The 15725-nt window shown below is 47.5% G+C and overlaps 1 protein-coding gene across 1 annotated transcript in view; it reads left to right on the top strand.

The window, feature by feature from the left end:
• spop (speckle-type POZ protein) overlaps nucleotides 1-15725 on the top strand; it is a gene marked incomplete at its 5' end in the record, with an annotated part of 90257 nt that overhangs the window by 28782 nt on the left and 45750 nt on the right. Inside the window, 4 exon segments of the mRNA NM_001140403.1 lie at nucleotides 4033-4303; nucleotides 4715-4836; nucleotides 5041-5192; nucleotides 11684-11811. Of these exon segments, the coding sequence (NP_001133875.1) occupies nucleotides 4226-4303; nucleotides 4715-4836; nucleotides 5041-5192; nucleotides 11684-11811 (480 nt within the window).

Genomic DNA, 15725 nt, shown 5'->3' with positions numbered 1-15725 from the left:
TCTGACTTAGAATATGTGGACAACTACAAATACCTAGGTGTCTGGTTAGACTGTAAACTCTCCTTCCAGACTCATATTAAGCATCTCCAATCCAAAATTAAATCTAGAATCGGATTCCTATTTCACTCATGCTGCCGAGCTTACCCTCGTAAAACTGGCTATCCTACCGATCCTTGACTTCGGCGATGTAATTTACAAAATAGCCTCCAACACTCTACTCAGCAAATTGGATGTAGTCTGTCACAGTGCCATCCGTTTCGTCATCAAAGCCCCATATACTACCATCCACTACGACCTGTATGCTCTCATTGGCTGGCACTCGCTTCATATTCGTTGCCAAACCCACTGGCTCCAGGTCATCTATAAGTATTTGCTAGGTAAAGCCATGCCTTATCTCAGCTCACTGGTCACCATGGCAGCACCCACCCATACCACACGCTCCAGCAGGTATATTTCACTGGTCATCCCCAAAGCCAATTCCTCCTTTGGTTGCCTTTCCTTTCAGTTCTCTGCTGCAAATGACTGGAACGAACTGCAAAAATCACTGAAGCTGGAGACTCATATCTCCCTCACTAACTTTAAGCACCAGCTGTCAGAGCAGCTCACAAATCACTGCACCTGTACATAGCCAATCTGTAAATAGCCCATCCAACTACCTCATCCCCATACTGTTATTTATTTTGCTCATTTGCACCCCAGTATCTCTACTTGCACACTCATCTTCTGCACATCTATCACTCCAGTGTTTAATTGCTATATTGTAATTATTTCACAACTATGTCCTATTTATTGCCTTAGCTCCCTTATCCTACCTCATTTGCACACAATGCATATAGATTTTTCTATTGTATTATTGACTGTTTGTTTATTTCATGTGTAACGGTGTTTGTGTCTCATTGCTTTTCTTTATCTTGGCCAGGTCGCAGTTGTAAATGAGAACTTGTTCTCAACTGGCCTGCCTGGTTAAATAATAATATATATATATTTTTTAACATCCTCCTCTGCACCCCTATCTTCTGTTTCTAATGGGAGGGATGGAGAGGACATGACATCATTCAGACCCTTGGTTTCCTGGGAACTGTTTGTTCATATGTCAATGTTTGAGTAATGCACGCACCTCTTAGTGGTGAGGTGAAGGCTGCGGTGGGTGTGAGGTGAAGGCTGCGGTGGGTGTGAGGTGAAGGCTGCGGTGGGTGTGAGGTGAAGGCTGCGGTGGGAGGGAGGTGAAGGCTGCGGTGGGAGGGAGGTGAAGGCTGCGGTGGGAGGGAGGTGAAGGCTGCGGTGGGAGGGAGGTGAAGGCTGCGGTGGGAGGGAGGTGAAGGCTGCGGTGGGAGGGAGGTGAAGGCTGCGGTGGGAGGGAGGTGAAGGCTGCGGTGGGAGGGAGGTGAAGGCTGCGGTGGGAGGGAGGTGAAGGCTGCGGTGGGAGGGAGGTGAAGGCTGCGGTGGGAGGGAGGTGAAGGCTGCGGTGGGTGGGAGGTGAAGGCTGCGGTGGGAGGGAGGTGAAGGCTGCGGTGGGAGGGAGGTGAAGGCTGCGGTGGGAGGGAGGTGAAGGCTGCGGTGGGTGGGAGGTGAAGGCTGCGGTGGGAGGGAGGTGAAGGCTGCGGTGGGAGGGAGGTGAAGGCTGCGGTGGGTGGGAGGTGAAGGCTGCGGTGGGTGGGAGGTGAAGGCTGCGGTGGGAGGGAGGTGAAGGCTGCGGTGGGAGGGAGGTGAAGGCTGCGGTGGGTGGGAGGTGAAGGCTGCGGTGGGAGGGAGGTGAAGGCTGCGGTGGGAGGGAGGTGAAGGCTGCGGTGGGAGGGAGGTGAAGGCTGCGGTGGGTGGGAGGTGAAGGCTGCGGTGGGTGGGAGGTGAAGGCTGCGGTGGGTGGGAGGTGAAGGCTGCGGTGGGTGGGAGGTGAAGGCTGCGGTGGGTGGGAGGTGAAGGCTGCGGTGGGTGGGAGGTGAAGGCTGCGGTGGGTGGGAGGTGAAGGCTGCGGTGGGAGGGAGATATGGACTGGCACAGTGAGAGAGGCCTGTCTATGTAATTAATATAAATGTGCTCCAGGTCTCCTTTCTCCCTCATCCTGTCGGTCCCCACAGCAGCAGACTAGGATGGGATATGGAAATGAGATGTGGGCGGTAGGCAATCACGCATGTACACATGTACACAACCCGAGAAACACTCACCACACACTGTCTGTTACACACCGCTGCCATCCTTACCTCATACTTTGTCTAGTGATTGTTTTCAGGGGAGCACACAATCCACACAACCCTCTTAACGCTCTCTGACGTAGTGCTGTGATGATATTTATTTCCCCTGCCGTGTGTGTTCTTACCTGTTAGTCCTTCTGTCCATTGGTGCTGACTGTCACCAGCTGAATCACCATGATGAATGAACCGTCTTAAGATTTTGAAGTGCGGGAGTACAAGGATTACCACACACACACTACCACACACCCCACCCCCCACTATCTCTGAGTTGTTACTGTCATTTTTCTGCTTCTCTGCTCCTGATGATTGTCCTGAAAAGACAAATCAATCCCCAGCTTTATTCTGGTTAAGTGTCATCATTTAGAAAAGCTGTGAAGTTGTTAGCGATGATGCCAGTATTGTCATGTTTTCTTAGTGGTTCCCTCGTGATAGCTGTTGGCAGCACACACGTTGGGAGACAGTAGCCTATACAGAGACATGAGAAAACACACAGCTTAAGGAAACATACGGGGGCACACATTTATTGCACCCATACAACGCACACATTCCTCTACACAGCAGTTTGCATTTGTGCACTTAAGCTACATATTTGTTACACCCATGAACACACACTAGTTCACACAGAACTCAATTCATTGTTAGGAAGTCTCAGGTAATTTAAATTGCAAATCAGTGCTGCCTTGTTCTCCGTCTTTTGATTAATATTGTATTGTTTTACTGAGTGAAAATGCCACCAGTGTTTTTCATCAGATGCAAATAGAACAAAATAAGAAACAGAAGATCAGATCCAACTGAAAGTTCTCTCTAAACATTCATTAAGTCCTGTCTGCGTCCGTGGAGGTCTGTGTGTCGTCTCACCCGTCTCCACTCTGTCAGGCAGAGGAGGAGGGCCCTTTCCTTCCCTCTCACTCTCACACACAGATTCTAGGAAGTTCTCTAGGTCCTGAACTTCCCTTTCAATCAGCCACTAATTAAGAAGCAAAGCGAAGGGATTGTCTGGCTACGAGACAGGGGGACTTGCAGGTTGACTGAGAAAAGGGCGAGAACGAGAGAAGAGATGAGACTTTGCCCTGAGACCCTGTGATAGCTTCAATTTGACATGTGCAGGATGAGTGAGAAAATAGAGGAAGGAGAGGGGGGAAAGGAGCCAGGGGGAGAGAGAGGGAGGAAAGGAGAACAAAACATGATCATTTGTTGATTTTATTTAACCAGACAAGCCAATTAAGAACACATTCTTGTTCTATTCCCAGGGGTCATCTGTGGTTCTGTGAAGGTGATATTGAAGAGAAGTAATTGGTTAAAGTCACAGTTCTCTCTCATAGATTGTAAATCTATGGTTCAACTGAAGTCAATGCTGTTTTTCTATTGTGGCCGTATTCACACATGTACCTTGAAAAACAGAGTGAATAACTTGTGCAAACACATATTGATAGAAGTTTGCACATTTTGTAATAGGCTATGACTTTTCCAAGTCAATGTGCTCTTTGAAAGTTCTATATGACCTTGTGTAGGCTACTTGAGTGAGTGGAGATTGGCAGGCAGGCGTGGGATGATAGTCTTAAGCCTTGCTCTTCACTCTCAGCCACAGATCGGCTGGCACTCCGCTCCGCTCAAAGCAAAAGAAAGGCAGAACCACGACAGATAAACGAGGGCTTTTCTCACTGAAGCCGAGCGAGCAGCGTGCACAGCCTCTCTGCTTTGAATGCGCAGGCCCTTTGAAAACAAATGAATTCAGAGCTGTTTTTTCCTACTTACTGAGCAATACCGCTCAATTACAATTAGCCTTTTAACACACACGCACTGACTATAACACCTATGATAATGCTGCTCTCTCTGGTTGTAGGGTGTTGCTGTGGGTTCCCTGGACATTCCCCAGACGTTATCCTTGGCTGGACCCTGGTGCTGTGTATGGTGGTCTGGTTGAATACTTAGCCCATTCAGTGGTGTTTTGTTGGGCTCAGCCACCCCTCCACTCTGCCCCCCTCCTGGCTGGTGCTCAGGCTCCACTCAGGCCCCCCCCTGCCTCAACGCTGGCGATGTCAAGAGTCCCGAGTCCCCCTCCCCCCGCGGACATGTCCAGCGGCCCTGTGGCTGAGAGCTGGTGTTACACTCAGGTAAGTGTGGGGATTGGTGTGTGTGTGTGTGTACATGTATCTGTTTTTCTATGTACAGTACTTACACCTGTCTGTCAGTCAGTCAGGACTGCCAGTGCTGGTGTTTTTGATAACAGCCTGTTTAAAGAAGAGGGATGTATTTTTTTATTTTTTTATTTTGATATATTTTTCATCTCTCTGTCCTTGCAAAATCATTTTTTGTTGCAGCTTTTTAATATCCTTTCTTCTCCCCCTGTTTGTTGTCAGTGTTTATTGAGATGAAAGGCAGGTTTGATGTGTGGTTTTGAAGTCCAGGCTGACCAACCAGCCACTTAGCTACCTGTATGGAATAGATAAATGAATTAAAGTCATCATGTCTGATTCCTGCCGTGTGTGTGTGTGTGTGTGTGTGTGTGTCCCTACCTCTGTTAGATTAAAGTGGTGAAGTTCTCTTACATGTGGACCATCAACAACTTCAGCTTCTGTCGCGAGGAGATGGGCGAGGTCATCAAGAGCTCCACCTTCTCTTCGGGAGCCAATGACAAGCTTAAATGGTGAGTGGAGGCGGGGCCAAGAAGTGGGCGCTATGAATAAGCCATAAGGGACTACAGGACCAATAGCTTGTCCATGATTGATCTGATTTAGACTCCTAAGTCTGTTGGACAGGGTTTGGTCTCTATTCTGTTGGACAGTTACTGAGCGTAGTTGACTGACCTTGTCTCTGTATGACTGATGCTGATCCCTCCCTCTGTGTCCAGGTGTTTGCGTGTAAACCCTAAAGGCCTGGACGAGGAGAGTAAAGACTACCTGTCCCTCTACCTGCTCCTGGTCAGCTGTCCCAAGAGCGAGGTCCGTGCCAAGTTCAAGTTCTCCATCCTCAATGCCAAGGGAGAGGAGACTAAGGCTATGGGTAAGTCACACTTGATTTGAGTTGATTTGGATCCCCGTTAGCTAATGCCATGACGACAGCTAGTCTTCCTGGGTCCGACACATGCATTTAAATAACATTAACAAGTAGACATTACGGACATTTAAAATAGTCAGTTCAGGTGTCAGTATCTGTCCAGTCATATGGTCAATCTTAGTAGAAGTACTTTTTAATGTTTTCTTGAATGTGAATCATTTTTTTGCTTGGGAAATATCTATCCCCAACAACCCATCCTCTCTATAGGGTCAGTGGTGCCCTGCCATTGTAATCCCATTGTGTACCTGGCTTGATATTATGCTGGTGTGTGAGAGGTAATGTGATACAGAACTACTACTACTCAAACCTGTAGCTTGGCAGTAGAAAATGGAAGCCATGTTGAAACCTGTAGCTTGGCAGTAGAAAATGGAAGCCATGTTGAAACCTGTAGCTTGGCAGTAGAAAATGGAAGCCATGTTGAAACCTGTAGCTTGGCAGTAGAAAATGGAAGCCATGTTGAAACCTGTAGCTTGGCAGTAGAAAATGGAAGCCATGTTGAAACCTGTAGCTTGGCAGTAGAAAATGGAAGCCATGTTGAAACCTGTAGCTTGGCAGTAGAAAATGGAAGCCATGTTGAAACCTGTAGCTTGGCAGTAGAAAATGGAAGCCATGTTGAAACCTGTAGCTTGGCAGTAGAAAATGGAAGCCATGTTGAAACCTGTAGCTTGGCAGTAGAAAATGGAAGCCATGTTGAAACCTGTAGCTTGGCAGTAGAAAATGGAAGCCATGTTGAAACCTGTAGCTTGGCAGTAGAAAATGGAAGCCATGTTGAAACCTGTAGCTTGGCAGTAGAAAATGGAAGCCATGTTGACTAATAGGAACAAGGTTAGGAAGTTTCACAGATGTATTACCGGTGTCTCTGAGGTTTACTAAGTAAGTGTGTGCATAGGAGGGGGTGAGGGAGCCAAAGTGTGTCTAATTCAGTGTGCGGGCCGAGGTGTTGATAGCCGTATGGGTGTGTGTAATCACTGCAGGTGGGATTCGTCCTCCCTGCATATTTAATTCAAAGTAGCATGGAGCAATTTTTGTCTTCTGCCTCTTCTCTGGCTGATGAATTGGAAAGGAAACGTGTTTCTTCCAATGCCTATTCTTTTTAATTGGGTTATGTTATGGGGAGGAAAAGCAAACTTGTGTGGCATTGAATTAGAGTGGGCCAGATGTGACCGCTTCCTGGTTATCAGGCTCTCTACCTGGTTGGTTGTCTCTCCTCCGGCACCCCGTCGAGCACAGGAAGTATGGGAGGAGGTGAGGAGAAGGGCAGAGGAGGAATGTTTGTATCAGAGGTGTATGCAGCAAGACTGTTTACAACCCCCCGCAGTGCAGGTCGTGTAGAAATTGAAATGGTTTTCCTGCTGAGAAACGTCTACCGCGTGAACTCAACCCCTCCCTCCCTCACACACTTTCATTCTCTCCGTTCTACACACTCCATCTTCTTTGTGGCAGTGCTTTTTCACTCCAACAACAACACGTTCACAAACACTACTGTTATGAAACACACCCTGGGCCGCGTACTCTAATTGTGCATCAAGCTAACTTGAAGCTTTTAAGGTACAGTTAATGCATAGTTGGCTGTGCCCATTTCGCTGCACCACTCTAAGGGGGACAGCAGTAGCCTGCAGAGTGGGTAGCAAACACCACCTAGAGTCGTTTCATTCCTTCACTCGGTCAGCTCACCTGAATCTGCCTCTCCACATGACCACTGAAAGAGATTAAAGATGGAGAATGTTGAGAAAAGGTCTTCTGTTCTCCTCTTTGTGTCTCTGGGGGGTTTGCTGTAAATTGTGTTCTTTGGTAGACCCCCTCCCCATCTTGCCCTCAGCTCTCTGCTCGCCTTGACACTGGAGAAAATTACCCGCAGACGCCGTGTTCGTGACAAGGGGCTTCAGCGAGCGCTCCGTCTGAGAATATGGCAGTAAAGATAGCTCTATCTGTTCTGGATCATTTAGAATCCAATTAAATCCATGCCTCCTGAAGAGAACCCAGGCCAAATAAAAACTAAGTGCCTTAATTAAGAAGGCTGTGGCTCAGAGTGTGAGGACTGTTTATGTGGCATGTCACTGCCGGGGCTCTCCACACAGTCTCACAGGGCCACACACGCCACTGAAATGGATATTAAGACCAAGTACAGATTGCTGTGATACATAGCTAAATAAACAGATATATAGGTGGTTAGAAATATGGTTAAAGATTATTGTGAGTAATGTAAAGATGCTGCATATATCATTTGCTGCCTTAAACATGAACTGTTTCAAGTGGATCTAACCTTTAACCTCATACTGTTCAGCCACCCCCACCTGAATAGAGAGCCTCAATCAGTAATGTATGTTGGTCTCCTCTGTTGGTCTCTGATGGTGTTACTGCCTGCTAATGGAGATAGATTTGGGCTCGACTGGCAACCCCCCCACCTCTCTCTCTCCCCCGAACATCCTCTCTTCTCCGCCACATCATTTCTCTCCCTGGCTTAGTCGCTAGCTAGCTGGCTCTCCTGTGGGATTGTGGAGGAACGGTTTGTAACGTGTGTCTTGGCACCCCCCCCCCCCCCTCCTCTCCTGTGCCAGATAAAGCAGCCTGCTGGCAGACACACTGCTGCACTGACAGCTCTGAGAACACAGAGAGAGAGGAAGTCTCCTGCTATATGGTGGTGGTGGCTAGGGTTTATTTAAATGGCCCAGAGCTGAGGGTTCCTCTCAGACACTGGGCTCTGTAGTGCTGTTTAGGTACTAAGTGCTAAGGAGAGGTTATGTCTCCAGTGTGTTTAGTCACAGGCTCAAGTTCAGGTTCATTTGCTGTGTACACAGGTCTTCATACACTGTATATTTGAAAAGAACCATCTCATTTGCCAGTACAGTGTTTGTGGTGTTGTGGTTAGTGTCTCCTGGCTGATTGAAACCTCTGTCTGAATGCTTGTCTGTGGTTGTCAGAGCTGGTTGCCCGCGGTAACTGATGGGGGGGCGGTCAGGCATTCAGTGTGGTTGTGTTGTGGGAAGAGTCATTGGACAGTCTTTACATAATCACATATCCACACGGCTAGAAGGAACGGCGTTACACATGTTTGTGCTGACACTTGCTTATAGAGCTCATTATTCAAAAGAGGTTCGATTTTCTTCGGAAATGGTGTGTGTGTGTGTGTGTGTGTGTGTGTGTGTGTGTGTGTGTGTGTGTGTGTGTGTGTGTGTGTGTGTGTGTGTGTGTGTGTGTGTGTGTGTGTGTGTGTGTGTGTGTGTGCTCGTTTGTGTATTTGTTGGATTTGTGTGTGTGTGTGAGCGCGCTTGTGTGCCTGCCTTCCAGGTTATATGTCAGCCTATGTAGGTGTGTGGGGGTTGATGCAAATGCAGGTACTCCATTACACATACTGAAGCGTTGTCTATCATGCTGTTAGACATGGGACTGTATGTGTTGTGTACTGTATTTAATGAATGGGATTTAGACTAAAGGGCAGCAGTTGAAGTGGAGGGAAGAAGTGTAGGCAGTAGTGGTTGGGAGGATGGGGTTGAAGTGTGTGTCTGTGTGTGACGGTCTAGGTGTGTGAGTGTTTGATTGTGTAATGGGGAAACGCTCCAGGCCCTTTTTGGGATTCTCTAAACCTCCTTCCAGAGAACAGATGATCAGAGGGATGGAGGGATTAGAGTTGTTTTGAACTGATGTACATACTGTACATTACACTTTCTCTGTCATGCCCGCACACACACACTCTTAGTGTGACCCACACTATTGAGTAGTGCTCCTCTGTTGGCCCGGAGTGTGTGATGTTTGCCAGCCAGTCTTCTGGGTGACCTTCTCACTGTGTGTGCCAACCAGGCCCCTGAGCCACAGCCTGAATATGTATGCTATGCTCTCTAAAACACCCTGGCTCTCCTCTCTCTGGCTCGCTCTGACGCTATCTTTCCCTTCTCCTCTCTGAAACTCTGTCTCTGTCTCTCTCTTTCCTATTTTTTTCCCTTATCTCTGTCTCACTCCATCTATCTACATATCTCACCTCGCATGCCACCTCTGTGCCTGCACTGTTTGAGTGACAGTCTTCTATCCACTGTTTGAGTGACAGGCTTTCATCGCTGGTCTTCTCACTCCTCCTCCTCCTCTCCTATTTGTTATTCCTGGTGTGTTCCTCCCCTCCTGACCCGGTGGCCCAGCCTGCTGTGACCCGACCGTGACCACATGCAGTCTGACCTGAGGTTGATCCCATGGCAGTCTGAGGTTCTGGTCCTGCTCAGGAGACCCAGTGGAGGCAGCAGGGTCAGCTGAGCTCAGCTTAATACACACACGCATACACTCAAACACACAAACGCACAGGCGCACGCACACGTGCACACAGACATGTACCTTAGTGTGGAGAGTGAGCAGGGACTGAGCAGTAGAGGAGAAATCTCACCTCTTTCCCTCTTCTTGCCGTTGGACTCCTCTCACCTGTTCTCTGTGCTCCCGTTCCGTCCCTCCCTTCTCCCACCGTCCTCACACCTCACTTAGGCTGAGACCCAGCCCAGTAGGAAGTTGTCACAGGCTGCTGGTCTTCTTCCACATACCCTGATAACACACAGAACAATCCCTCCACCACACAGGGAGAGGAGCTGCTGGTCTTCTGTCATATACCCTGATAACACACAGAACAATCCCTCCACCACACAGGGAGAGGAGCTGCTGGTCTTCTGTCATATACCCTGATAACACACAGAACAATCCCTCCACCACACAGGGAGAGGAGCTGCTGGTCTTCTGTCATATACCCTGATAACACACAGAACAATCCCTCCACCACACAGGGAGAGGAGCTGCTGGCCAGGGGACCATGCCTCAGTCTCTCTCACGTATCGGAATGGACGGAGAAGAAAGGAAATGGAGAAAAGGCAGACCGAAAGATTTGAGACAAACAGGCAGATGAGGATAAGACAAAGATGCAGTGCTTTTGCTCTGTGTGTTTGTGTATCCAACCATACACTCCTTGGCATGTCAAGTCCATAAAAGTTTGACGTGGCTTTCAACAACACAGGTTTAAGATGAGAGAGAGACTGACGCAAAGCCTTTAAATGAAAGTCTTCTGACATCAGTTCCTATTATGCAGAGAGGAAAAGAGGAGAGTGACGATGAATAAAGTAGGGAAAAGAGGAGAGAAAAGAGCCTTTGGAGTGTTTGGATTTCTGTCAGTCTGAGAGGGTGGCTGTCAGGGCCTGTTTGTAGCCCGTCTCTAGAGGAGGGATTAGAGGGATATGTGCTCTACCACTGCCTGCATGCATCCCAAATGACAACATATTCCATATAGCCCATAGGGCTCTGGTCAATGTAGTGCACTATAAAGGGAATAGGGTGCCATTTGGAACGCAGCCCCTGCCTGCCTGGTTGACTACTGTACCCACCACTGCATCATTCCGCTGCTGGTGAATTTCACATAGAGCTTTCAGCAGAGCTGTTACCCCATCTGAATGTCTCCCACTTGGATATGGCAGGAGATCTCTTAAGGCTTGGACACCAGTAGCGTTTGCTGGCCGATGGTACTCAGCACCCCTGCACAGAGTTCTGGGTGTAATTTGCTAACCGATTCTTCATGTAGAATCGGGTGAAAACGTCTGCAGCCAGACGTCCATCAGTGGGTGGTCCCTAAAACACACCACGACGAAAGAGCGGCAGACGAACGGCAGATGGGCCGTCGGCCCGGTGTGTGTGGTTCTCTAGACCCCAGAGATCATCCTATATGGCATTCTATACATGACCAGGGATCTTTATGTGAAGTTTCATTGGAGATCTTTGAGAAGGTCTTGGAGGAGTAAAATGTCTGGGCAGGGAATTCATTGTGATCTGACTTGGCAGACTCTTTGGTCCAAAGCCATTTACAGTAACGTGAGTGCATTTATATTTGTAGTATGTGATTCCTGAGGGACTTGAACCCATGACCTTGGCGTTGTTAGCATCGGTCTTACCAACTGGGCCATCAGAACCACTATGGTACAGCAGCGTCTCTGACTCTTGTTATTGTGTTATGTACGTTGAGTATGTCCTCAGTGGGTGTGTCCCAAATAGCACCCTATTCCCTATGTAGTGCACTACTTTTGTAGTACACTATATAGGGATAAGGGTGCTATTCTGGATGCCGCCAGTGTATGTACGTATTCCTGGTGAAGGACCGCATGAAGGCATTTCTCTTGTGTGTTTGTAGTGCACAGAACCCTCCCTGCCTCTTCTCAGGCAGACATACTTGGCAGTCCATAAGCACTTTATAATGGGATGCTTTGATCCCTGCTTATCGTGTGTGTGCCAGAGATGAGGGAGTGTATGAAAAATGTCTCTGTGGAGTGTGGCATCGTTTTCTTATGAGGTGTTAAAAGTCCCCTGCAGGTGACACTTCCTTCATTCAACCTCCTGTCTGGCTGTGCTCACTCTCACTTTCTCCTTTCTCATGGTCATGACAGACACAGTGCACTAACTGTCTGTGTTGTTCCCTTTTACAGAGAGCCAGAGGGCATACCGGTTTGTCCAGGGGAAGGACTGGGGCTTTAAGAAATTCATCAGGAGAGACTTCCTGCTGGACGAGGCCAATGGGCTGCTGCCTGACGACAAGCTCACTCTCTTCTGTGAGGTAGGGCACAAGTTCACACAACATAGAGATACAGGTAACTGACAAAATAAAGGAATTAAAGTAAATGAGGGATACAAAGTATATTGAAAGCAGGTGCTTCCACACAGATGTGGTTTCTGAGTTAATTAAGCAATCAACATCCCATCACGCTTAGGGTCATGTATAAAAAAGCCCAGTTGTCCATTATTTTGGCTACCTTGGCTAGAATAATAGATGTCAGTGACTTTGAAAGAGGATCTCAAAGGAGCATAGGGGGTTAAAGGGTGTGTGTCAGTCACCAGATCTCAACCCAATTGAACACTTTATAGGAGATTCTGGAACAGTGCCTGAGACGGTGTTTTCCACCACCATCAACAAAACACCAAATGATGGAATTTCTCAGGGAAGAATGGTGTCGCATCCCTCCAATAGAGTTCCAGACACTTGTAGAATCTATGCTAAGGCACGTTGAAGCTGTTCTTGTTCGTGGGGCCCAATGCCCTATAATGTTGGCTGTTAGATGTATCTCTATAGACGGGTTGGTTGTTTAGCATCGACTTGTGCGCAACTACGGGGCAAAACGGACAGGGTTGGCTAAAATTGTTGATAACATGTAAACAATAGTTTGTCCCCAATGTTTATTGAAAACCTAAATGAAGTTGCACAATGAGAACTTGTCTCTCAAATACATTGTTGCGGTTGTTGGTTGACTAGCTAGATGGCAAATGTTTTGCCATGTTAGTATAGATGTGAAATCTGTCAAAACACTTCAAAACAAGGCATGGTATCAAGATCAAATGAGCTGAAACGAGACACTTACGCTTCACCACATCCAAGTTTCTTGTCGTTGTTGCTAACAATCTGGCCATCCACAACCATAACACACGGCCTTATGCCCCGTTGAAGTGGCACACAGCTAACCCGTTTTATAGGACACACACAGCTAACCCGTTTTATAGGACACACACACAGCTAACCCGTTTTATAGGACACACACACAGCTAACACGTTTTATAGGACACACACACAGCTAACCCCGTTTATAGGACACACACACACACAGCTAACCCGTTTATAGGACACACACACACAGCTAACACGTTTTATAGGACACACACACACAGCTAACCCGTTTTATAGGACACACACACACAGCTAACCCGTTTATAGGACACACACACACAGCTAACCCGTTTTATAGGACACACACACACAGCTAACCCGTTTATAGGACACACACACACAGCTAACCCGTTTTATAGGACACACACACACAGCTAACCCGTTTTATAGGACACACACACACAGCTAACCCGTTTATAGGACACACACACACAGCTAACCCGTTTTATAGGACACACACACACACAGCTAACCCGTTTTATAGGACACACACACACACAGCCAACCTGTTTATAGGACACACACACACAGCTAACCCGTTTTATAGGACACACACACAGCTAACCTGTTTATAGGACACACACACACAGCCAACCTGTTTATAGGACACACACACAGCTAACCCGTTTTATAGGACACACACACACAGCTAACCTGTTTATAGGACACACACACACAGCCAACCTGTTTATAGGACACACACACACAGCTAACCCGTTTATAGGACACACACACACAGCTAACCCCGTTTATAGGACACACACACACACACACACACACACACACACACACACACACACACACACACACACACAGCTAACCCGTTTATAGGACACACACACACAGCTAACCCGTTTATAGGACACACACACACACACACACACACAGCTAACCTGTTTATAGGACACACACACACAGCTAACCTGTTTATAGGACACACACACACACAGCTAACCCGTTTATAGGACACACACACACACACACACACACACAGCTAACCCGTTTTATAGGACACACACACAGCTAACCTGTTTATAGGACACACACACACACACAGCTAACCCGTTTTATAGGACACACACACACACACACACACACACACACACACACACACACACACACACACACACACACACACACAGCTAACCTGTTTATAGGACACACACACACAGCTAACCTGTTTATAGGACACACACACAGCTAACCCGTTTATAGGACACACACACACAGCTAACCCGTTTATAGGACACACACACACACACACACAGCTAACCTGTTTATAGGACACACACACACAGCTAACCCGTTTATAGGACACACACACACAGCTAACCTGTTTATAGGACACACACACACACACACACACACACACACACACACACAGCTAACCCGTTTATAGGACACACACACACAGCTAACCCGTTTTATAGGACACACACACACAGCTAACCCGTTTTATAGGACACACACACACAGCTAACCCGTTTATAGGACACACACACACAGCTAACCCGTTTTATAGGACACACACACACAGCTAACCCGTTTATAGGACACACACACACAGCTAACCCGTTTTATAGGACACACAGCTAACCCGTTTATAGGACACACACACACAGCTAACCCGTTTTATAGGACACACACACACAGCTAACCCGTTTATAGGACACACACAGCTAACCCGTTTTATAGGACACACACACACACACAGCTAACCCGTTTATAGGACACACACACAGCTAACCCGTTTATAGGACACACACACAGCTAACCCGTTTTATAGGACACACACACACAGCTAACCCGTTTTATAGGACACACACACACAGCTAACCTGTTTTATAGGACACACACACACAGCTAACCCGTTTATAGGACACACACACACAGCTAACCCGTTTTATAGGACACACACACACAGCTAACCCGTTTTATAGGACACACACACACACACACACACAGCTAACCCGTTTTATAGGACACACACACACACACAGCCAACCTGTTTATAGGACACACACACACAGCTAACCCGTTTTATAGGACACACACACAGCTAACCTGTTTATAGGACACACACACAGCTAACCCGTTTTATAGGACACACACACACAGCTAACCTGTTTATAGGACACACACACACAGCCAACCTGTTTATAGGACACACACACAGCTAACCCGTTTTATAGGACACACACACACAGCCAACCTGTTTATAGGACACACACACACAGCTAACCCGTTTATAGGACACACACACACAGCTAACCCCGTTTATAGGACACACACACACACACACACACACACACACAGCTAACCTGTTTATAGGACACACACACACAGCTAACCTGTTTATAGGACACACACACACACACACAGCTAACCCGTTTATAGGACACACACACACACACACACACACACAGCTAACCCGTTTTATAGGACACACACACAGCTAACCTGTTTATAGGACACACACACACAACACACACAGCTAACCCGTTTATAGGACACACACACACACAGCTAACCTGTTTATAGGACACACACACACAGCTAACCTGTTTATAGGACACACACACAGCTAACCCGTTTATAGGACACACACACACAGCTAACCCGTTTATAGGACACACACACACACACACACAGCTAACCTGTTTATAGGACACACACACACAGCTAACCCGTTTATAGGACACACACACACAGCTAACCTGTTTATAGGACACACACACACACACAGCTAACCGTTTATAGGACACACACACACAGCTAACCTGTTTATAGGACACACACACACACAGCTAACCCGTTTATAGGACACACACACACAGCTAACCCGTTTTATAGGACACACACACACACAGCTAACCTGTTTATAGGACACACACACACAGCTAACCCGTTTTATAGGACACACACACACACAGCTAACCTGTTTATAGGACACACACACACACAGCTAACCCGTTTATAGGACACACACACACAGCTAACCCGTTTATAGGACACACACACACACACAGCTA

This window comes from Salmo salar, chromosome 06 (assembly GCF_965601325.2).
Source record: "Salmo salar chromosome 06, fSalSal1, whole genome shotgun sequence".
Taxonomy (NCBI): Eukaryota; Metazoa; Chordata; class Actinopteri; order Salmoniformes; family Salmonidae; genus Salmo; species Salmo salar.
Note: the sequence above shows the minus strand (reverse complement) of the source record. Positions and strands in the feature narration are given on the sequence as shown.